The 25,802-nt window shown below is 37.2% G+C and overlaps 1 protein-coding gene across 13 annotated transcripts in view; it reads right to left on the bottom strand.

The window, feature by feature from the left end:
- Positions 1-25,548, bottom strand: part of TOP6BL (TOP6B like initiator of meiotic double strand breaks) — a 94,836-nt gene extending 69,288 nt beyond the window's left edge. For 3 of the 13 annotated variants that reach the window (XM_057725562.1, XM_057725553.1, XM_057725555.1), the window contains exons 1-3: positions 25,419-25,548; positions 23,313-23,454; positions 17,444-17,497 (exon numbers count right to left, since the gene is read on the bottom strand). In XM_057725562.1, coding sequence (XP_057581545.1) covers positions 17,444-17,497; positions 23,313-23,454; positions 25,419-25,448 — 226 coding nt within the window. In that variant the 5' untranslated portion in view covers positions 25,449-25,548. Of the gene's footprint in view, positions 1-13,811; positions 13,910-17,443; positions 17,498-23,312; positions 23,455-23,854; positions 24,434-24,459; positions 24,883-25,090 lie in introns of those variants that run through there. The other 10 variants (XM_057725558.1, XM_057725559.1, XM_057725561.1 and 7 more) reach the window with 10 other exon arrangements.
- Positions 25,549-25,802: the final 254 nt, after the last annotated feature.

Genomic DNA, 25,802 nt, shown 5'->3' with positions numbered 1-25,802 from the left:
TAGACTTTTTAATGATGGCCATTCTGACCAGTGTCAGGTGGTACCTCAATGTAGTTTTGATTTGCATTTCTCTAATAATTAGTGATGTTGAGCATCTTTTCATGTGTCTACTGGCCATCTGTATGTCTTCTCTGGAGAAATGTCTATTAAGGATTTCTGTCCATTTTACGATTGGGTTATTTTTTGCTGTTGTTGAGTTGTATGAGCTGTTTGTATATTTTGGAGATTAAACCCTTGTCTGTTGCATCACTTGCAAATATTTCCTCCCATTTCACAGGTTGTCTTTTTTTTTTTTTTTAATCATTTCCTTTGCTGTGCAAAACCTTGTAAGTTTGATTAGGTCCCATTTGTTTATTTTTGTTTTTATTTCTATTGCCTTGGGAGACTGACCTAAGAAAACATTAGTACGATTTATGTCAGAGAATGTTTTGCCTATGTACTCCTCTAGGAGTTTTATGGTGTCATGTCTTATGTTTAGTCTTTAAGTATGGCTAACCTATTCAATTTTCTTAACAGTCTTTTGATGAACAAAAGTTTTTTATTTTGATGAAGTTTATCAAATTTTTTCTTTTATGGTTACTTATCCATGCCCTAAGATCTTTGCCTACTCTTAGGTTAAAGGATATTCTCCTTTGTTTTCTTCCAGAATCTTCTTAGCTTTTATTTTCAGGTCTACCTTCCATCTCTAATTTTTCCGTGTGATCTGTAGTAGATGTCGAGGTTCTTTTTTTCTTTCTTTCTTTCTTTCACCCCCTTTATAGACATCTGGTCATTCCAGCAACATTTGTTGAAAGATTTTCCTTTCCTCATTGGATTGCTTTGGTGCCTTTATTAAAAAAAAATTCAAATGACCACACAAGTATGAGCCTATTTCTGGACTCTATTCTCTCCAATGTGGCATTGTGCTGATTACTACAGCTTTATAGAAAGTACTTCATTGGGTAGGTTAAGTTCTCCAGCAATGTTCTTCTTTTTCAAGATTGTTTTGACTATCCTAGCTCCTTTTCATTTCCATATATTTTCCTATGTTTAAAAAAATAGTAACCTTTTTTTTTTGGGGGGGGGTGTCAATCTGGCGGGTATGAAATGGTCTATCCCTATGGGGTTTTTCTTAAATTTATTTATTGGCCGTGTTGGGTCTTCATTGCTGCACACGGGCTTTCTCTAGTTGTGGAGAGGCAGGGGGGGCTACTCTTTGTTGTGGTGTGCGGGCTCCTCATTGTGGTGGCTTCTCTTGTTGTGGTGCATGGGCTCTAGGCACATGGGCTTCAGTAGTTGTGGCACAGAAGCTCAATAGTTGTGGCTCACAGGCTCTAAAGCACAGGCTCAATAGCTGTGGCACACGGGCTTAGTTGCTCCGTGGCATGTGGGATCTTCCTGGAGCAGGGAATCGAACCCGTGTCCCCTGTGTTGGCAGGCGAACTCCCAACCACTGCGCCACCTAGGAAACCCTAACCTTTATTTTTTAGAGCAGTTTTGAGGGAAAAATTGAGGGAAAGTACAGAGAGTTCTCATATACCCATATTCCCATTTGTGAACTTAAGTTTTCAATTTATTTGGGTAAATACCAAGGAGCATACTATTGGATCACATGATAAAAATGTTTACTTTCATGAGAAGCTGCCAAATTGCCTTCCAAAGTGGCTGCAGCAATGAATGAGATTCCTATTGCTCCACATCTTTGTCAGCATTTGTTGTCAGTGTTGTCAATAGGCTTTGGCCATTCTAATAGGTGTGTAGTGGTATCTCATTGTTTTAATTTACATGTCTCTAATGACATAATAATGTGGAGCATTTTTTCATATGCTTGCTTGCCATCTGTATATCTTCTTTGGTGAGGTGCCTGTTCCAGTCTTCTGCTCATTTTTTAAAAAACTGGGTTGCTTTCTTTTGTTGAACTTTAAGAGCTCTTTGTATATTTTGGATGAGTCCTTTATCAGATATGTCTTTTGCAAATATTATCTCCAGTCTGTGGCTTCCCTTTTAATTCTCTTGAGGTTGTTTTCCACAGAGCAGAACTTCTTAATTTTAATGAGGCCCAGTTTATTAACTATTTCTTAGATGGATCATGCCTCTGATTTTGTATCTAAAAAATCATCTTTATACCTAAGGTCATCTATGTTTTCTCCTACATTAATTTCTAGGAGCTTTATAGTTTTGTGTTTTACATTTAGGTCTATGATCCATTTTCAGTTACTTTTTATGAAGGTGTAAGATCTGTGTCTAGATTCTTCTTTTTATTTATTTATTTTTGGATGTGGATGTCCAGCTGTTCCAGTACCATTTGTTGTAAAGACTATCTTTGCTCCATTGTAATGCCTTTACTCCTTTGTCAAAGATCAGTTGACTATATTTACGTGGGTTCTCTATTCTGTTCTGAGCCCTACTTCTGGATCTCTATTCTGTTCCATTGATCTATCAATATTTGTCCACTTTTTCAACAAGACTGCACTTTCATGATTACTGCAGCTCTATAAGTCTTGACATCAGGTAGCATCAGTCCTCTGACTTTGTTCTTCTCTTTTAATATTGAATTAAATAACTATTAAAATAAGGCTGGAATTTTTATTTGGATTGCATTGGATCTATAGGTCGAATTGGGAAGAATTGACATCACTTTTTTATAATACTGAAATAGATTTATTTCAGTAATATAAGTTAAATGTTATCAATAGGGAAGAAGCAAACCATTAAATATACATACTGACAAAGACTCTTTCCTTGACCAAACTTTACACAAGCTCCTCTAAGCACTCTTTTCAACTAATCTAAGCCAGTCGTAGTAAAGAATCCTGCTAAGTCATCATCCACTACTCATCATCTACCATCACTTTTGGTATCTCATTAAAAGAACTGACATCTTGAGAATATTTAATCTTCCTACCCATGACATGGAACATCTCTCCATTTACTTACTTCTTCTCTGATATCTTTCATCAGAGCTTTATAGTTTTCTTCACATAGCTCTTATACATAGGTTTTCAGGTGTTTTTTGTTTGTTGGTTGCTTGGTTGGTTTTGCCTTTTTTTTTTTTTTTTTGCTTTACATCTAAGTATTTTCTTTTTTATGGTGCTATGTAAATGGTAATGTGTTTCTAGTTTAAAACTCCACTTATTCATTGCTTATATATAGGAAACCAACTAACTTTTGTATATTAACCTTGTATCCTGCAAGCTTACTATTACCGTTTATCAGTCCACATAAAATTTTTTACCACTCTGTCAATTTCTACAAAAGTTTGCTGATATTACGATTGTGTTGACTCCATAGATCAATTTGGGGAGAATGGACATCTCAGCAATACTGAACTTTCCAATCTATGAACATGACATATTTCTCCATTTATTGTTTAATTTCTCTTGGCAATGTTTTATAGTTTTCAGCAGAGACTTTTACTTTTTACATTAAATCTATACCTGATAAATTCACATATTTCCAAAAAAAGGGAATTCCCTAGCAGTCCAATAGTTAAGACTTCACTGGGATTTCCCTGGTGGTGCAGTGGTTAAGAATCCACCTGCCAATGTAGAAGACACAGGTTCGATCCTTGGACCAGGAAGATCCCACATGCCGAGGGGCAACTAAGCCCACATGCCACAGTTACTGAGCCTGCACTCTAGAGCCCACAAGACACAACTATTGAGCCCATGTGCCACAACTACTGAAGCCCATGTGCCTAGAGCCTGTGCTCCACAACAAGAGAAGCCACCCCAATAAGAAGCCTGCACACCACAACAAAGAGCAGCCCCCGGTCATGGCAACTAGAGAAAGCCTGCGTGTAGCAATGAAGGCACAATGCAGCCAATAAATAAGTAAGTAAATTTAAAAAAAAAAGACTCCACTGCTTCTACTATAGGGAGTATGGGTTTGATCCCTGGTTAGGGGACTAAGATCCCACATGCTGTGTGGCAAAAAAAAAAAAAAAAAAAATTCTTTAAAAAAAAAGGGGTTCTTAAATAAAAAGATTCTCAAAAAAATAAAATAAATTCATATATTTCTTCTAATATATATTTTGTAGATTCCCTAGGATTTTGTACATTAAAAAATTATATCATTTAAAAATAAAGACAGTTTCTGTGATTAAAAATCTTCCAACAAACAAAAGTCCAGGACAAGATGGATTCACAGGTGAATTCTATCAAACATTTAGAGAAGAGCTAACATCCATCCTTCTCAAACTCTTCCAAAAAAGTGCAGAGGAAGGAACACTCCCAAACTCATTCTATGAGGCCACCATCACCCTGATACCAAAACCAGCCAAAGATACTACAAAGAAAGAAACCTACAGACCAATATCACTGATAAATTTAGATGCAAAAATCCTCAACAAGATACTAGCAAACAGACTCCAACAACACATTAAAAGGATCATACACCATGATTAAGTGGGGTTTATCCCTGGAATGCAAGGATTCTTCAATATATGCAAATCAATCAATGTGATACAACATATTAACAATTTGAAGGATAAAAACCACATGATCATCTCAATAGATGCAGAAAAAGCTTTTGGCAAAATTCAACATCCATTTATGATAAAAACTCTCCAGAAGGTGGACATAGAGGGAATCTACCTGAACACAATAAAGGCCATATACGACAAACCCACAGCAAACATCATTCTCAATGGTGAAAAACTGCAAGCATTCCCTCTAAGATCAGGAACAAGACAAGGATGTCCACTCTCGCCACTACTATTCAACATAGTTTTGGAAGTCCCTGCCACAGCAATCAGAGAATAAAAAGAAATGAAAGGAATCCAAATTGGAAAAGAAGAAGTAAAACGGTCACTGGTCGCAGATGACATGATACTATACATAGAAAATCCTAATGATGCCACCAGAAAACTACTTGAGCTAATCAATGAATTTGGTAAAGTTGCAGGATACAAAATTAACACACAGAAATCTCTTGCATTTCTATACACTAACAATGAAAGATCAGAAAGAGAAATTAAGGAAACAATCCCATTCACCATTGCAACAAAAAGAATAAAATACCTAGGAATAAACCTAACCAAGGAGGTGAAAGAACTGTACTCAGAAAACTATAAGATGCTCATGAAAGAAATCAAAGACGACACAAACAGATGGAGGACATACCATGTTCTTGGATTGGAAGAATCAACATTGTGAAAATGACTATATTACCGAAAGCAATTTACAGATTCAATGCAATCCCCAACAAATTACCAATGGCATTTTTCACAGAACTAGAACAAGAAATTTTAAGATTTGTATGGAAACGCAAAGGACCCCAAATAGCCAGAGCAATCTTGAGAAGGAAAGACGGAGTTGGTGGAATCAGGCTTCCTGACTTCAGGCTATACTACAAGGCTACAGTGATCAAGACAGTATGGTACTGGCACAAAAATAGAAATATAGATCAATGGAACAGGATAGAAAGCCCAGAGATAAACTATAGTCAACTAATCTATTACAAAGGAGGCAAGGATATACAATGGAGAAAAGGCAGCCTCTTCAATAAGTGGTGCTGGGAAAACTGGACAGCTACATGGAAAAGAATGAAATTAGAACATTTCCTAACACCATACACAAAAGTAAACTCAAAATGGATTAAAGACCTAAATGTAAGGTCAGACACTATAAAACTCCTAGAGGAAAACATAAGAAGAACACTCTTCGATGTAAATCACAGCAAGATCTTTTTTGATCCACCCCCTAGAATAAAGGAAATAAAAACAAAAATAAATAAGTGGGACCTAATGAAACTTCAAAGTTCCTTCTGCACAGCAAAGGAAACCATAAGCAAGACGAAAAGACAACCCTCAGAATGGGAGAAAATATTTGCAAATGCATCAACAGACAAACAATTAATCTCCAAAATATATAAACAGTTTATCCAACTCAATATCAAAAAAACAAACAACCCAATCAAGAAATGGGCAGAAGACCTAAATAGGCATTTCTCCAAAGACGACATACGGATGGCCAAGAGGCACATGAAAAGCTGCTCAACATCACTAATTATTAGAGAAATGCAAATCAAAACTACAATGAGGTATCACCTCACACCGGTTAGAATGGACATCATCAGAAAATCTACAAACAGTAAATGCTGGAGAGGGTGTGGAGAAAAGGGAACACTCTTGCACTGCTGGTGGGAGTGTAAATTAATACAACCACTATGGAGAATAGTATGGAGGTTCCTTGCAAAACTGAAAATAGAGTTACCATATGACCCAGCAATCCCACTACTGGGCATATACCCAGAGAACACCATAATTCAAAAAGACACATGCACTCCAATGTTCATTGCAGCACTATTTACAATAGCCAGGACATGGAAGCAACCTAAATGTCCATCAACAGGTGAATGGATAAAGAAGATGTGGTACATATACACAATGGAATATTACTCAGCTGTAAAAAGCAATGAAATTGGGACATTTGTAGAGACATGGATGAACCTAGAGACTGTCATACAGAGTGAAGTGAGTCAGAAAGAGAAAAACAAATATCGTATATTAACACATATATGTGGACTATAGAAAAATGGTACAAATCAACTGGTTTGCAAGGCAGAAATAAAGACACAGATATAGAGAACAAACATATGGACACCAAGTGGGGAAAGCGGGGAGGGTTGTGGGGGGAATGAATTGGGAGATTGGGATACCAAATTGTACACTCTAAATATATGCAGTTTATTGTAAAAAATAAAAAAGTAAAAAAAAAAAGAATATCCACAGAGATATTCTTGTATCAGTAGAGTATTAGGAAATCATTACATTAGACCTATCATTCCATAGCCAACTGTGCATCTTGAAATAAAATGGCATTATAACAGTGAAATTGAATCTTAATACTTGTACATCACAGTGTCAAGCCTAAAAATACAATTTACACGGCATCTTAGTCCACTTGAGCTACTATTAAAATACCACAGACTGAGTGGCTTATAAACAACAGAAATTTATTTCTCACAGTTCTGGAGTCTGGAAGTCCAAGATGATAGTACCAGCATGGTCAGGTTCTGGGCTCTTTTTTGGACTGCAGACTTCTAATTGAATTCTCATATGGCAGAAGAACCTAGGGAAGTCTGTCAGGTCTTTTTTATAAAGGCACTAATCCCATTTGTGAGGGCTCCACCCTCATGACTTCACCTCCCAAAGGTCCCATCTCCTAATACCATCACATTGGCCATTAGGATCTCAACATATGAATTTTGGGGGGACACAAACATTCAGACCACAGCACACAGCTAATGACTGAATTTATTTCAAGCTTCATCTTAGAAGTTTTTCCCTAAAAACACAGGAAAAATTCAGAGAAAAGAAAGTACAGATAGTATACACTTATAAAAGTTTTAAAAATATATAAATTAAAACTATATACCTGTTCATTAACTAGTAAATTGACTAAAATAGTTTAAGTAATTGAAATTCCTAATGCTAACAAAGTACAGGAAGTTAATATCCTCATATACAAATGCTACTATTATATGACATAACTTTTTAAAAAGCAATTTCAGGAACCATAAAAATACAGACTTTGATCAAGTTAAATCTACTTCAGGAAATTAGTCCTAAATTTTTCAATTAAGTAAAAAGCTATATGCATTAAGATACTCATCCCAGAGACATTAACATTAATTAGCACTTATTGAGAACTATGTATGCAGAATAACTGTGCTACATGCATTATGTGTATTACCTCATTCAATCCTCAGCTTTATGAGGTAGGTACTTTCAAAAGATCAAATAACTTACTCAAGGACACACAGTATGAGCTCTTAACCACTACAATATACTGCTAGTCATAGTAACAGTAAAAAAGAAAGAACAAGCCTGAAAGCCAAAAATATAAAATGGTTAATTAATTTATGATACATCTTATTATGGACAACTTATCCATTAAAAATAATGACTAGGGGCTTCCCTGGTGGCACAGTGGTTGAGAATTCGCCTGCCAATGAAAGGGACACAGGTTCGATCCCTGGGCCAGGAAGATTCCATGTGCCGCAGAGCAACAAAGCCCATGGCCACAACTACTGAGCCCGTGCTCTAGAGCCCACGAGCCACAACTATTGAGTCCATGTGCCACAACTACTGAAGCCCACACACCTAGAGCCTGTGCTCTGCAACAAGAGAAGCCACCGCAATGAGAAGCCCAGGCACCACAACGAAGAGCAGCCCCTACTCACTGCAACTAGAGAAAGTCCGTGCACAGCAACGAAGACCCAACACAGCCAATAAATAAATAAATAAATAAATAATTTTTTAAAAATAAAAATAATGATAGAAGACTGTCATAACATGAAAAATGGTTACATGTTAAGTGAAAAAATAGTACAAAATCATGTATATATTGTGATTACAACTATATTAAAAATACATGGCGGGAAGTTTGTGAGAAGTTTTTTCCTTTCCCTATTTTCCCCTTATTTTCTAAAATGGGCTATATTGCTTCTATAACAAAAAGTTCCATTTAATAATAATTTTTCTGATGATGGCAAAAGTTGAGATCCAGCTGTTTGTTGTTTCCCAGAGACTCAGCAAACCAGTAACTATTTGGTTTTCTTGCCTTTAACCAGTGAATAAAATAGTAAACAAACATTTTAAAGAATGAGGCTAATTAAGCCAAGATGAAAAGTTCTTTTGTTGGCTCTGTGGCTTGATGTCATTAGTTAAATTGGCTAATTATTTCCACGTTATAAAACAACCCAAGACATGCTTTAGAGAAGGAAACAGAAAGCAGAACATTTTAATGGGGAATCAGCAACCTTTCAGAAGCACTGTGTCAAATCTTCATTCACTCCCTCAAAAAGCAGAGGGACTGATGGCCGTGCTGCATGTTCAGTTGGCTCATCCAGCCAAGCAAGCCAGTCAACAAACCTGTGGCCACTCAAGTACCTAACAAAGGCATATGTACCTGAGCCTCATGCCACCACTGGTTCCCAAACAAAAAGATACAGATTGAAAATGGAGGGAGAAAAATACGGTCATTTTCACTTGCCTCTTCACACAACCTCAACAACTCAACCACCAAATATGATGCAGGTTATAGATTTCTTCAACTTGTGGTATGAGAGTGAAGTGAGAAGTTGTCAAAAGAAGAGAGAAATTAGTATCTATTCATTCACTAGCATAAATCAAGGGCTGATTATCTGAAAAGCTAATATAGTAGTCAAACCTCTAAGGAGACAGTGTACTGTAGGGTAGACCAAAATACTTTGGAATAGTAGTTAAGACACAGCCCCTGGAGCCAGTCTGTCTGGGTTCATACATCCCACTCAATCACTTCCTAGATTTGTGACTTTGAACAAGTTACTTAACCTTTTTGTGTTTAAAATGAAATGTTTGCTATTAGCGTTATCATTACCACCATCAAGAGAAAGAGAAAGCACAAAAACAACATAAGAAACCCCAAAGAGATAAGAGTACACATATTTTTAAATCATAAAAGAATACTATAAATAACTTCACATCAATTAAATTGAAAACTAAGAAGAAATGCCTAACATAACAAGTGCTCAATAAATATGTACTGGATGAACAAATGAAAAGGAATAAGAGTGTGTGTGTGTGTGTGCGCACGTGCACACGCGCGCACATGAGCACACATGCATTTTTTTAAAGAAATATATATACAGTTGACCCTTGAACAACACGCATTTGAACTACGTGGGTCCACTTATACACTGATATTTTCCAATAACTACAGTACCTGCATTTTCACTTTACATATCTTTAAGTGTAGGGGAAAGCTTGGGTCTGATTAGAAATCACAATATATGGAATCAAAAGAACTAGGGTTTGAGTCCTGATACTATCCAAACTGTTTCAGCTTCCCATCCTTGGGTGAGTCATTTATCAACTCCTTTGTTTTGAGGCAGAGATAACAGTAGGCAGATTTTCAACTGTGGGGGGTTGGTGTCCCAACCCCCATGTTGTTCAAGGATCAACTATATCTCCAAAATTGACTCTGGGAGAAATAGAAAACTTAACAACCCAAACACCATTAAAGAAAAGAAGTTGGTTATCAAAAATAATTCCTTCTTCACCTCTCCCCATCCCCAAAATACCAGGTTCAAATTATTTTTTTACAGGGTAGTTTTACCAAATTTTCAGAGAACAGATACAAAGAGTTCAAGAATGGAAATGGATAAACCTACCCAACTCATTTTACAAAGCTAATATAATCTTGATACCAAAATAGGAAAAGGACAACATAAACCAATCTCACTAGGAACACAGATGCAAATGTAAAATCTAGGATATGTAACAAATATACAATCAAACTGTGATACAACCCACAAGGGGTTTTCTTTATCAGAAAGTCTGTCACTGTAACTCATCATATTAATAAATTAAAGATTTTAAAAACCATATCATAATCCCAAAAGATGTAGAAAAAGCACTTTACAAAATACAATACTCATTTATAACAAACACTACTGGAAAATTAAGAATAGAAGAAAAATTCCTTCACCTGACAAGGAGCAAACACCAAAAAACCATAGTAAAATCACACTTAATGGCAGAATTTTAAGTAATCTCATTGAAGGAAGGCAAGACACAGATGCCTATTATCACCCGTGCTATTCCTCCCAATACTAATATTATTCTACCTAATGCAATACGACAAGGGAAAGAAATAAGCCATACAAGAAGCGAAAAGGGAAAAAAAATGGTAAGAACTTAGAAATGCTTTGATTGTCCTTACAGAAGATCCAAGAAAACCTACAAATTATCAAAATTTATAACAGTTCAAGTCAGTAATACTGAAAAAAATAAATACGACTCACAATAGCAACAAAAACTATAAGACATTGGGAATAAATACAACAAAAGATGTCTAGGACTTATGAAAAGAATTACAAAGTGTCAATATAAAGGAAGATCTAAATAGGGGTGATGTCAGCAAGATGGCAGAAGGGCAAGTCTCAGGCCCTCACTCCCCCTTGGAGATACCAAAGTTAACAACAATATCAAATTGTCTTTGTGAAAACTCTAGGAACCAATTAAGAGGTTGCAGCATGCCAGGCAAGCACAAAAAAGAGCCACTCCAAAGCAGGATCCGGGCTAAAGGAGCACCTTCAATTGTGGACATCCCAGCCTCACAGCAGAAGAAAAGGAGCTATGACCAAAACATACACTGGCTCTTAAAGCTTCTCCTGGGAGGTGGTGCACATTGCTTCCATTCACACTCACTGGCCCAAGCAAGTTACATGGCCTAGCTTTATATCACTGGAGCAAGAGGTATAATTCTCCCATGGGGAGAGCAGAAAATATTTTAAACAAATAATAACATCTACCAAAATGGCCTCCTGAGCCAGGCAGGCTTTGGTTTTACTAGCCAGGTGCTCTTGGGAAAGTCCTTTATTCCCCCATAGAATCTATATACTGGAGATTGTAGTGCCTACTTCCCAGTTGTGACAATTAAAATTAAATAACATTAAAAAAATAAGATCTAAATAAATGATAAGGTATATCACCTTATAGATAGAGACACTTAATACTATAAAAATGCAAACTGCTACCAAATTAACCTACAAATTCAGACTAGTAACAATCAAGATCCCAATAAGATTTTTCATGGAACTTAACTGATTATAGAATTCATAGCCAAGATAATGGTTTTACAAACCAAAGACAATCCTGGAAAGGAACAACGAGAGGGGATTTGCCCTGTCATACAACAAGATTAATTCTAAAGCTTTAGGAAATAAGACCCTATGATACTGGCCTAGGGACAGACATAAAGACTAGAGCACCCAGAAACAGATTCAAGCATGTATAGATTCCTAGTTTATGACAGAATAATAACACAAATTCTTGGGGAAAGAAGAAGATTTAAACTAGATTCCTAACTTGTATCATAAATAAAAATAAACTCCAGATTAGTTATAATAGTAATAATAATAAAAAATATAATTTTAAAACTTTAGAACTATTAAAAGAACTCTTTAAAAGAATATTATGACTTCAGTGTAAAAAAGAATGGTCTCGAATCAGTGATTACAGCTTCCACTTTAAGAAACCAAAACAGAAAAGCAAAAGAGATCCAAAACAAGCAGACAAAAGGAAAGAATAAAATATCAGAGTGAAAAATCAATGAAATAGAATACAACAGAAAGAATATAGTTCTAGCCAGAATGATTAAGGAAAGAGCAAAAAAGTAAGTGAGAGAACAAACATAAATTACCAACACCAGGAGTGAGAGAGGTGAGATTCTACAAGTGTTGGAAGGATAAGGGTATATTATGAACAATTTTATGCCAATAAATTTAACAACTTAGATAAAATGGACAAATTCCTTGAAAGGTACACACTACCCACATTTACTCAAAAAAAAAAAACACAAAATAAATAATCTGAATAGCCCTATAATTATCAAAGAAATTGAATTTGCAGTTAAAACATTTCCCACAAAGGAAATATCAGGCCCAGATGGCTTCATTTGATGAATATTTAAGGAAGAAATAATACCTTCCACACAAATTCTTCTAGACAATTGAAGAACAGAGAATACATCCCCACTCATTCTATGAAGTCAGCATTACTCTGATACCAAAATAAAACAAAGTCATTACAAGAAAAGAAAACTACAAATATCTCTTATGAACACAGATGGAAAAATTATTTTGAAAATGTCAGCAAATCAAATCCAACACAACAATACATAAAAAGGATACATAATGCATTATGGCCAACTGGGATTTATCCCAGAAATGCAAAGTTGGTTTAACATTTGAAAATGAACATAATTCACCATATTAACAGTCTAAAAAAGAAAAATCATATGATCTTCTCAATGAATGCATAAAAACATTTGATAGAATCCAACATCCATTCCTAATAAAAACTCTCAGCAAGTCAGGACTAAAAGAAAATTTCCTCAAACCAATAAAGGGCATATTTAAATATTAAAGGAACAAAAGAAGACAAATCATTTATCTTAACTTTTCTTGATCTTCAAGCAATCTTTTCCTTATAAAATCTTGCCATGTGTTACACAAATTTAGCACCAAGAGACTATTCAGAATGTGTCAAAAGCTTGAGGATTAAGTGTGAACTCACAGATAATCAATGACCTAAGTCCACAAACTCTTCCCTTACTTCTAGACTTAATATCGGAGGCTAAGGTAAGTCTCAGTTTCCTCACTTCTGAAACAGAAATGCTGATAACTTACGTCTGACCTGTCTCTTGGGAATGAGGTCATGTCTACAAAATGAGATCCTGGGGAAAAAAGTGTTAGATAAGTACAGAGCTTTAGAATTGCTGATCTTGTAAGATATAAAATTATAATAGATTTAAAATTTTTGAATATGAGAATCTCAGATTTTAAAAATATACCTTAAGTGAGACATCTCAGAGTTCACCATTATGAGTTTCTCACTCAATGTTGAGCAAGCCTGGACACATCAATCTCTCTAATGTATGAAAAGCACAAGTCCTGACTTCCATTCCCAACAAATTAACAAAAGGGACAAAACTACACTTTTTTCTTTTTAAGTCTCCCTGATGCCACACGTAGAACACAGGAAAGAGGCAAAAGCTGAACTATCATAACCATATAACCATACATCAACAGCAAAGCTGTCTTCCCTACTTTCAAGGGCTGGTATTCCTATCTAGTCTTTTGAAGAAAAACAAGGCTGTAAATTTTCTTACTTGGGAAAAATACATGAACATTTTTAAAAATGATTGACCAAACTGTATTTTAGCAAAGAGTTAAACTATGTCAATAAACATGGGAATGAGGAGATATTTAAAACAATATTTAAAAAGAAGTAAAAGTAATATGGCTAGAAGAGACAAACAGTGATATAAAGAAGGACTTACACATGGCTTTTTTCACATTCCTCCATCTCCTCACTCTCTTCTACCCTTTCGTCTTTTCTTCACTAAAGTGAGGACATGTTAGGAAGTAGCTTCTAGATCTGGGCAAGAATAACAAGCTAAAACTATCATATTTCACCAAATAGATATTTATGATAGAATTAGTTCTACATAAATGTATAGTATATACATAAATGAATATTTAAATGAATTTCTACATAATTGGATGTGATGCAGAATAGTAGTACATACATTAATATGAAGGAATGATACAAATAATTTTTAAACACATAAGAATTTATCTACCTTAATGAGCAACATCCTTCAAGTACAGATTACTCTAATTGACAGAGGGCCTCAAATCAGGTCTGAGGTGTTTTATTCTAATAAGCAATCGGGAGTCATTGGGGGGGGAACATAAAGCTATGTTTAAATTATCATATAATAAATAATAATTCTACACTGTAAAAGCAGAATTAACCAAAAATTCAATTACATGAGATAATGGAGAAAAGAAAAGAAGTCTTCCCCTCCCCTCAAAAAAAAGCCAGAAATTTTAAGTCTGGAGAATTATGAAAATGTTAGTATTACTGAAAGGAATGGAGATTACACAGCAAGTTAGTTTAAGAAAATGAACCCTATTTTAGACATATTACACATGATATTTCAGAGGAACCCTCAAATGAAATAGTCTAATTGACAGTCAAAGCTGGAAACACATTAGAGATAGAGACAAAGAAAATAAGTCTCATCAACATAGAAATGATAAAGCCTTAAAAGTAGAAGATATCTGCAGTAAATATAGAATAATGATGCAAAATAATAAAGGGAAGAAAGGCGTATTGGTGACTGAACTTTAGGGAATATCTGCTGTGTTACCAAAGAAACGCTGTAGTACTTACTACACTGTATTTCATTTTTAGAGGTACTTCTCCCTATAACTTCCTTTTGGCAAGGTAGAGGTTCAATAAAGGCTTACTGGACAAAAGTACAAATATTAATATTTAGGGATCAGAGAAGAAAGAAAATTTAAGAAGAACATAAATCATTAGAGAGGTAGAAAAACAGGGAGATTATTTTGGTCATTGTTTATTAATCTAGCATAAATAAAACACCAAGAAATATGAGCCTGTTTGTATAGGAACTGATCTGAAGTATTTCAGATCCAGAGAAAATGTACTCGTACTTTGATACAACTCTGATGGAATAGATTGAAGAGTAAAGGAAACTGAAGCTGGTTGGCTCTACAACGGTATAGTTCCCCAGACCTCTTTTTAGGCACTGAGAGAAATCAGCTGAACAATGAAGAGGATGACACAGCTAACAAACTGAATTCAGAGGCACACTATTAATTTTGTACAGGTACGTAATTCTTCAGCACCTGGAAATCTTACGGTTAATGAGTCAGCCACTAGAGACTACCTGATGAAGTTAATTAAATAGTGTAGAGATTTGTGAATGGACCAATTTAAAGCAGTTTGCTAATAATGTTATAGGAATGCTAAATAAATAACAATAGTAATAAAGTCATATTAATGGTATATAAGTCAGGGAGCTAAGGAATTCAAATCTTAGTCTTGGACAGTTTCCTTTGTGAGCTTCACTGAGTCATTTTTGCTACTAATTAGTAAGAATAAATAGCATTATTGAGTGGAAGTTAATATCATGAGTCTAACATCTGGAGAGAAGACAGGCTAAAGTTGGCTACTAAATGTGACTATGAGCAAATTACTCAAATTTTATTGTGTACTTGATGCACAGTACTTCCTCTTTGTACAAAAAGTTAGTCACCTCCACTTTATCACAAGGATATGAAAATAGATTAAATAAATATGCACAAAATTGCTTTGAGCTTTTAAAATAAATTAAAACTAAGTCAACATGACAAACTGTCTAAAGTTTGTATTAGCATAATAAATAGGTGGTTATTCCATAAACTATACTCGACTCAATACCTTCTCCCGAGTATTAACAATGAGAATAAAATCATTTCCTTGTACTTACGTGGCTTTTCACTTTTTTCAAAGCACTTTCACAAATATTAGTCAAAGAAGCAGCATTATGTATGATCTAACCACTCACTGTGCAGTACAGGTTTATGCTGCAGGTACTATTCCTGTCTCCTCCCTAGTGTTAATAACATACTCCCTTTTATTTTTATGAATTTTTGCTTCTTTCAAAGTACTTTCACACATTTAACTGGAGCAGAAGCATTAAGAGTGATCTTTCCACTCTTTGCATCATCTCAATGGCATAATCTAAAAAGGAAGAGAACTAAAGATTGACAAATAGACGAGATGATTTTGAGGTAGTCAACTCATGTTTCTTAAAGTTGAATTCAGATTTCCTAGAAGTCTTAGAAATGTGGCAAACTCTCCAGGACAGTAAGCTGATTCTTTCTTCCAGGCATAGGCTTTGGGAGGCAGTATAATTAAATGATTAAGATATCTTAAATAGAGGACTAAGGCAGAAGCCAAATCTATCCTGTTCACCACTGTAACCCCTCTGTGTCAAGCACAAAGCTCAACACACAGTAAATGCTCAATAAATCATCATTTTGATTATTACTACAGGGAAAACATTCTACCCAAGCTCCCACAGAATATCTGTCATGGAGCTAAGAACAAAAATCTCAATTTATTTTTTGTTTTATTACTTGCCTTCCACAATTACTGCTTTTAAATGTGTGCACACCAAGCAGAATCTAAACAAATTAGGACCACAGAGCGAAAAGCTGAGGTCTATTAAGAATCCAGGGTACAGACAGCTGGAAGGTAGATTCAGAGGGCCAAGACAATTTCAAAGGCAAAAGGGAACATACCTGATGACCCTTAAATTAACAAGCAAGCACTTTTAAATCCCCATGCTTTAACTAAAAATGACTTCAATAAAGAAGTTTCAAAAGGTAGAATTGTTTCCTGTATGTTTATGTCTTTAGTCATATTGCGAGTTGAAAAAAATAGTTCCTTCTTTTCTTTGATATGACCAAGATAAAGGAAGGTACAAGCCACACAACCATAAAAGATAAAAATGAAAGCACAATGGTTTTCAAATCATTTTGGTCTCCTTAAAATAATGTATGTCCTTTGGTTTCAGATTACTCTCAAGTCAAAAGAAAGAAAAACTTCTAAAACCAAGGTCACTGAAAACTCCTAAACCATACCAACTTTGGCATGTGGAGAACAGCACTAATACTAGCCAAAATCTTTTACAGTAAAAGCACTCTCCATACATTATTTCTTTGAGGCAGATAGGAACAAATACTTTACCAAAAACTGTATTTTACATCTGAGAAAATTCTGCCTTAGTTGTATGGAGAGTATTCAGTGAAGCTACAGTGACCTAGGTATCTTGTCTTAGGTCTATACAATTTTCCTACACCCATACAATTTTATAGATCATCTTTCAGCAGGATTTCCAGATAAAGTACAGGATAAACTATTGCATGGAACATGCAAATATACTAAAAAAGTGTTCATTGTTTATCTGAAATTCAAAGTTAAGTGGGCATTCTGTATTTTTATTTGCTAAATCTGACAACCCTGTCTTTCAGCATATGTTAAGTTTGTTTCAGAAAATACCAAATTTGTTGACAGGAAGAGATTTAATTTTGTGGAAGGTGGGTGATTCTTTACCTTTTAGGAATTTCTTGAGGACCAAACCACCATAAATGCTTCCTGCAGAAGCAACTGTAAGAAACAGAAGACAAAGAAGTATCACAAATAGCACAATTACATGGATTTTATCTAAAGAATCATATGGGAGCCTGAAATCACTGTTGACAGATACAGAATTGGTACTTATGAATTCAGTAAAAATGGAGGCACCAAAGAAGTATTATGAGGCTACAATTGTTCAGGGGCAGAATAACGTCTAAGATGAGAACCAAATAGCAAGCCGTTTTACCTATATAAACACCAGGGCTGCCTCTTTGGACATTACTATTCCCGATAGAAAAGGATCATAGGAAGACTGAAAACTGTTGCTAGTAACCAGAGTATATCATGCCAATACCTTACAGTCCACTATGAGAGTCAGTTAAAATTTTTGGCCTTTCTTTTAACCAATTTACTCTTTAGTAAATTTACTCTTTACTAGACCATCAGGTAAGAATTCTCTGTAACTAGAGTTCTAAATCTGAACATTAGAACACTTAGAGCAATAATTCTTCAGGGAAAGAGAGTGAGGGAGAAAGCAGGCACCTAAGATCGGGGAGAAGTTCAGAACCACCTGGAGGCTTTTTTCCCAACTAGAACATGCCTTCTCCCAGAGTGATGCAACCCTGTAATCAAGAATCTAAGAATCCTGTCATACAGAGTGAAGTAAGTCAGAAAGAGAAAAATAAATATCATATATTAACGCATGTATGTGGAATCTAGAAAAATGGTAGAAATCAACCAGTTTACAAGGCAGAAATAGAGACACAGATGTAGAGAACATGTGGACACCAAGGAGGGGGAGTGGGGGGTTGGGGTGGGATGAATTGGGAGATTGGGATTACCACATATACATTAATATGTTTAAAACAGATGACTAGTAAAAAAAATCAAATTGTACACTAAATATATGCAGTTTATATGTCAATTATATCTCAATAAAACTTTTTTTAAAGAAAAAAAATTTTAAATAAAAAAAAAGAATCTAAGAATCACTGCCACACCAATGGAAGTGTGTCTATCCTTCAAGAAAAATGTATTCTTCAAGCAAGAAAAAAAGGTTGAGAATCACTAACCTAGAATGAGAGGCAATACCATTCTCTAAATGTGTGCTGTCCAATACAGTAGCTACTAGCTACATGAGGCTATTTGAGTTTAACTAAATTAAATTAAATGAAAAACTCTGTTCCTCAGTCACACTAGCCACATTTCAAGTGCTCAATAGTCAAATGTGGCTAATGGCTACTGTATTGAATAGCATAGATAAAGGACATTTCCATCATCACAAAAAGTTCTATCAGATAGCAGTGCTCTAGATCTCCAGATTTTGAATGTTTCCCGGTAAATGATACATACTTCAAAAGGCTTGAGCCCAGGTAGCATAGAACATTTAATAAAGAACAATTTTTTTAACTTACTGTTCCTCACAGGCATACACTGATTCTGACCTAAAAGAGTGGGTGATTGTGATTGGGACAGGGATGGAAGGTGGTAGCAGGCCGACACTAGGGATTAGTGAGGAGCTAGAACAAGAAACAAACCACAACCTGTATGTCTCACAGTGTGTCCATGATTGCATTATCACGCTGTCTAACAACCTTTCTTAGTTTTAACAAGTATCATATCAAGAATTGTTTTGGGTCACTTTGGGTGAACATGTGAAGGGAGAGCAATCATCCTGCCTGCTCCACACCCAACCCAGCTCCAAATTTTCAGTTATGCTTCTAATCTTTCTGTACTAAAGTAATAATGTGCTAGCCTTCAAATGCAAAGATGACAGAACACTTTTTTTAAACCAACAGCATTCCCCCAAATTCTCTTTATAGAACAGAAGATTAAAAAAAAAAAAAAAGCTATGAGGTCAAATATGTTTGGGAAATGCTATATACTACAGCCCATTTTTAAGAATTCACAGTCCATACTGGCATATTAAAGGTTCTGAGAAGGTCTAAAGTAACAAAACTCATTTGATTTTAACCAGCATTCCCCAAGTTTAGATGACTGCATGACTCCTTTCTCATAATTTATATAAACATCCTGTAGCACACATTTTGGGAAACACTGCAGTAATAATATTTGTTAAAGCCTTCAACAATTACTGATAGGAAAATATTGTGTTGGCCAAAAATTTCCTTCAGTGTTTAAGTAAAAAACACACATTTTTCATTTTCACCAAGAACTTTATTGAACAATGTATTCACTGTTTTGTTTCACTACCTTCTGTCATTTTTCAGGCAACTTCATAATGCATCTTCCCAAAACATTTTATCTTTTTGAGTAAATCACTGCCCCAGTCTTCCAGGGAATTGAAATTTTTTCCTTTCAGAGAATTTGGTAAAGACCGAAATAAATAGAAATCTGAAGGTGCAATGTCTGGTGAATACAACGGATGAATCAGAATTTCCCAGCCAAGATGTAACAGTTTTGCCTGGTCATCAAAGAAACATGCAGTATTGCATTATCCTGATGGAAGATTATGCGTTTTCTGTTGACTAATTCCGGACGCTTTTCATACAGTGCTTTTTTCAGTTGGTCTAATTGGGAGCAGTACTTGGAAGGAGCTTATAATAGAGAACTCCCTTCCAATCCCACCATATGCACATCACCTTCTTTGAATGAAGACTGGCCTTTGGAGTGGTTGGTGGTGGTTCATTTTGCTTGCCCCACTCTTTCTTCCGTTCCATGTTATTGTACAGTATCCTCTTTTCATCACCCGTCACAATTTGTTTTAAAAACAGAACGTTTTCGTTATGTTTAAATAGAGAATCGGATGCGGAAATACAGTGAAGGAGGTTTTTTCCCACTTAACTTATGTGGAACCCAAACATCAAAGCAATTAACATAACCAAGCTGGTGCAAATGATTTTCAGTGCTTGATCTGGATATTTTGAGTAGGTCGGCCATCTCCTGCATGGTATAACGTTGATTGTTCTCAACTGATGTCTCGATTTGATCGCTATCAACTTCAACTGATCTGCCCAACCGTGGAGCACCATTCAGCGAGAAATCTGATGCACGAAACTTCGCAAACCACCTTTGACACATTCGATCAGTCATGGCACCTTCTCCATACACTGCACAAATCTTTTTTTTTTTTTTGCACTTCAGTTGAATTTTTACCTTTCTTGAAATAATAAAGCATAATATGCTGAAAACGTTGCTTTTTTTCTTCCATCTTCAATATTAAAATGTCTACACAAAAATTCACCAATTTGGTAAGTTTTTTTTAAATGCACACTGATATGACAGCTGTCAGTACGATCTAACAAAATTGTTTTGAATGAAATTAAAGACAACTAAGTGCTACTAGAGCCATCTTACAGAAAAATATGAACGAACTTTTTGGCCAGCCCAATATATAGTCATCTCTCAGCTTCTCACAGATGGATCATTCCAGCAATAAAATTTTCTGGTTTGTTGTGAGTTGCACTTTGTACCTCTAAAAGAGATTTTGCAGAACTAAGGCCCATTACTTGTGAATATGACCTTATTCAGAAATAAGGTCTTCATAAATGTTATCAAGTTAAGATGAAGTCATACTGGATTAGGGTGGCCCTAAATCCAGTTGGTGTCCTTATAAGAAGGCCATGTGAAGACACAGATAAACACAAGGGAGGACATTACATGAAGACAGAGGCAGAGACTGGAGCGATACGTTTACAAGCCAAGAAATACCAAGGGCTTGCTGGCAACTACCAGAGGCTGGGGGAGAGATAAGGAACAGATTTCTCCCTCAAAGCCACCAGAAGGAGCCAGCCCTACTGAGACCTTGATTGTGGACTTCTGGCCTTCATAACTGTGTGGGAATAAATTTACTTTGTTTTAAGCCACCCAGCTTATGGTACTTTGTTACAGCAGCCCTCAGTAACTAATACATGGCTCTTCATCATCAGAGGTTTCAGACCAACGACATCACTCCACACTTTCAGGTAAAGAAGACAGACTGAACAATACATCTACTTTTACCCTCTCCTGAAATCTCAGTGAAACAATAGAAAAGGATATTTTTTAAAGGAGTAAATCCACAAAGATATAGAATAAGAAAGTAAGATGATTATAATAAAATTATAGAAACAGAAAAGCAGAAGGACTAGTGGGAAAGGACTTAGATCTCAAGACCTGAAAAATTGAATTATAAGCAAAAAAAGGGAAGACAAAGAAACACCACCAGTTATACAACAAAATCCCCAAAGACCCAAAAATGGCAGTATCAGGAACCTCTGGAAGTAGGAGTGGGAGCCAAAATAAGGAGAGTCAGCTGAAAAAATGAATTTAAGAAGTAGTCAGATCTTTAGATTACCTTCTCCCCTCAGCCGTCTAAGGACTGGCCCTCCCTAACCCTGGTGAGGGGCTAGGGAGAGGTTATTCTTTGAAAAGATAGAATCATGGGTCTCCGGGCTGGGAACTAAAGTTGTGCTAAAAACAAATGGATTGAGTGAATATAAACACTGAACATAAACACTGAATGCTGAGGTACAACCTGCCCCCTCCAACACCCCTGCCCCACCCCGATCCCTCAATCCCAGAATGCTGGCAATCTGGCTTTTTCTCCACCTGGTGAGAGACTCTGAACACATGCATTAGAAAAACCTAGAAGAATATATATTGAATGTTAAGAATTATCTCAAGGGGTGAGATTACTGGTGAGTCTCACTTTCCGTAATATGCGTTTCTGTAATGTTATAATATTTCATGACAAGCACATATCGCCTTTCCTCCTGCCAAAAAAATAATAAAAATAATACAGATAAGAGACAACAAATAGAAGAGAAATGCCCCTTATACTAGATGGGCTGAAGAGGTCCATTAGGCTCAAAACGTCTATGGAATTCAGTTTCTTGACAAAAGCTATTGTTGCTCGAGTCCTTTTGTTTTAGTGAAATCAATCCTGCCACCTTGACTACAGTTTACTGGATCAGAATCAATGCATAAGCTAATACAACCATATGCAGACCAACATCACCCTAGTCATGTAGCTAACCACCTCTCTCACGAATGGTGGGCATTCTGTCCAATCAGAGTGGAGTTTATGCAGAGTAACAGCAAACCAAACTATCATACCCCTCTTGAGGATGTTTACTGCTAGGTACACAAAGAGAAGACAGGTCATTCCACTTCAGGTGAGAAAATATCTTGCAGAGCCCAAAGTGCTATCCAGTCTCAATTGGGACTCAGGGTGACTCCTCTAAGGCTGATGGACAACTTCATTCCAAAGTATTCTTCAATAACCTCCTCCCTCACACACACACACACACACACACACACACATCCCCAAAAACAGGCAGACAAAAAAGTTACCACTTCACAACCTCAAGAAAATTATTTGTGTCAGGGCCATTCAATGCATCCTCTTTCCAAGAGTACAGGCAAAAATGATGAAAGAATAAGAGCCAAATAGAAGAGATATATATTTTCAAATTAACTACAAGTTAGGATTATCAAAGTATGTACTATTCATCATCTTATTTCTTTTCCTTTATTTTTTGGCTCCTTTCCAACTACCAAAAGCTAGATATGAAAGAAAGAGGAGATAAAATTCAATGTAATATAATTAAGCTGTGAAAAAGATTAAAACCAAGAGCAAGAGTTGGATTGTTTCTGAGCAATCTGAACTTAAACCAGTAAAATAAATAATCCTTGATAAGTCATCCTACTCACCTTTCCTGTATGACAGATTTGTAAATAAGTATCACGAGATACGTATCTCATCATCATTTAAGTTTAATTATGGAACAAATCTGGAGTAATATGATAAAAGATTATAACTAATTGAAAATTTTAAATAAACTATAATATAAATCATGACAAAACAAAGATTGAAATCAATATTTTTTCTTCCTCCACTTACTAGTTGTTACACAATGAAGAGTATTTGCCTGGTGCTTAGAATTTAATGCTTCTATGGAAATCGCGAGCTGTCCTTCCAGCAATGCTCCCTTTGATACTCCTGCTGTTTCACACCTCCAGTGAATTATTAAATATTTCAATATCTGAAAAGGGCACAATTCAAAGAAAACACAACCTTCTTTAAAAAACATGGTAATAACAAACTTGTATGATACAGTTAAATTAATAATTCTCATTTCCAAAAAATAATATTCTTGCTTACAAAATGTCAGATTTACATTTGTTAAGAACAAGCATTGTGTGTAAACAGAAGAAATAGCTAGGTGAGTGACACAAAGAAGGAGATAGTGAAATTCAACACAATGTCCAAGACAGGAAATGGAGACAAAAAAATTGCTTTGTTCAAAGGATAAATTCATCTGGAAATAATAATTTGGAAAAATTAAGTGGGAGTTTGTTTTTCCTGTTTTTTTTTTCTCCCCAAATAAAAGCTAACATGAAGATTATGAATAAGAATGGCATCTGCCTGTGAATCATCTTTACCTTTCATCAAATCAACATTTCTAAGGGTCAGAATAGTAGTTAAGAGCACTAGCTCTGGAAGCAGATGCCTGGGTTTGAATCCCGGATAAGCCAAATACTAGCATGTGACCTCACACAAGTTACTTAACTTCTCTGTACCTCAGCTTCCTCATTTACAAAAATGAGGACAAATCTACCACATATGGTGGCTGCTGAACGCAAACTAAACAACATGGGCAAAATGTTTAACACAGTGCCTGGCATATCGGAAATGCTTAAGAAATAGTAGCTATTATTTCTAACAAATTCATCTGCACACAATATTTTAAGTTGAACAGGTCTCCACCCTATCTTGGTAAAACATTCAATCTCGATGAGACAATTTTAAAATCAAATATGTTGTGTTTACTTTCCATGACTACTTATGAAAGTAGACTCTCACTTCCACACTGAGGTACCATAGCGAAAGTGATTACCACCACCACCACCACCCCTTTTTTTTTAAAGGCAGGGAGATCTCAGCATGAGAACTTGGGAACTAAGATCCTAATTTGTACCAGTTTGTAAGGATGGTTTCCAGGCATTTCTACAGTCTAACACTTCCCTTCACACATCCTCTGACTTACTGCGCTCCCTCTGTTCAGATTTTCCCGCAGTTTCTTTATCCATAATAAGAGACCAGTTGGGAAAAGAACATTAGCCTGTGAGTCCGAAGCTCTGGGTTCTATCCTAGGTTCTGTCATCTGTAAAATCTAAACCTCCAACTTTCTTTGATGACAAAGAAGGCAAGGAAGACTGGGAGAACTCGAGGTGCCTTCAGGTCAACCCCTTGTTCTGGTTCTATTTTATCTACTGGTTAAGTACTAGTACTAGTAGTTAGTTTATCTGTCTAATATGAGGCCAGTAGTGAAGAATTCAATCACGTCAGGCTGCAAAAACGCTGCCGTGAATGAACACAGGTGGCGAGTCGGGGCCAGGTGTTCAGTCCCACCCTCCAGAGCATCTCTGGTCCGCGGTGCGGTCCGAGCTGGGTGAACGAGGCCCCCGAACCTCAGCCTCTCATCAGCTACCTGTCCCAGGACCTGCCCTAGGAATCCTCTCCCCTCTTCGGCTGACCCGCGGGCCGGACACGACCTTCCCTTGCTCCCACTTCGCACGGGTTGGCCCCGACTTCCCCCACCCCAGCTCGCCCAGCCCCGCCTTCTGCGCGCCCTCCCGGCACGGCGGCTCCTCCTGGGCTGGCACCCGGGCTCGAACCTGGGCGTCCGCTGAAGTTCGGCAAACACCTGAGCGGCCCGAGCCTCGCTTTTCTCAGCGGTCAGGTGGGGGCGACACCAGCGCTCAGCGGACAGCCCTGCCCCCCACACCCCGCGGGCTTCACCGCCCAGGAGCGCCCACGCCCCACTTCTCACCGACTCCTCACAACCCCGCGTGGGACACGCTTTCACCCAATCCTGTCATTCCCGAACCTCCCTTCTCCCCCTCAGGCCACGCCAGATCCCCCCTGCCCAAACTTCGCGGCCTCCTCACAAGGCCCGTCTCCTCAGAGTATCCTCCTCTGCTTTCTCTCCCATCCCGGCATCACCTCGCAGACGGCCCTGGCAGTCCCCTCCATTCCGCGCGCTGGGAGCAGCAGCGACGCCCAGGAGCGGACCGCCCACCCGGACTTCGACCCGCGCCCGCGCGCCCGCGCCCGCGCCCCCGCGCCCCCGCGCCCCCGCGCCCGCGCCCCCGCGCAAGCCCCGCCCATCGGCCGGCCGCGCGTGCGCACTCCTCCCCCCGCCCCCGCCGCGAGCCGCCGGGACCTGCCTGGAGTGGTCGGGGAGGGGTTCCCGCAGTCGCAGCGGCCCGTGGGCGGACGGCTGGGCGGGCCTCGGGGTTGGGGAGAGCCCCGGGTGGCGACCGAGGCTGGAGGCGAGCAGGAATGAGGCCAGGCCACCACTACTCCTTCTTCCCGAAAGAACTTTCC

This window comes from Hippopotamus amphibius, chromosome 3 (assembly GCF_030028045.1).
Source record: "Hippopotamus amphibius kiboko isolate mHipAmp2 chromosome 3, mHipAmp2.hap2, whole genome shotgun sequence".
NCBI lineage: Eukaryota > Metazoa > Chordata > Mammalia > Artiodactyla > Hippopotamidae > Hippopotamus > Hippopotamus amphibius.
Note: the sequence above shows the minus strand (reverse complement) of the source record. Positions and strands in the feature narration are given on the sequence as shown.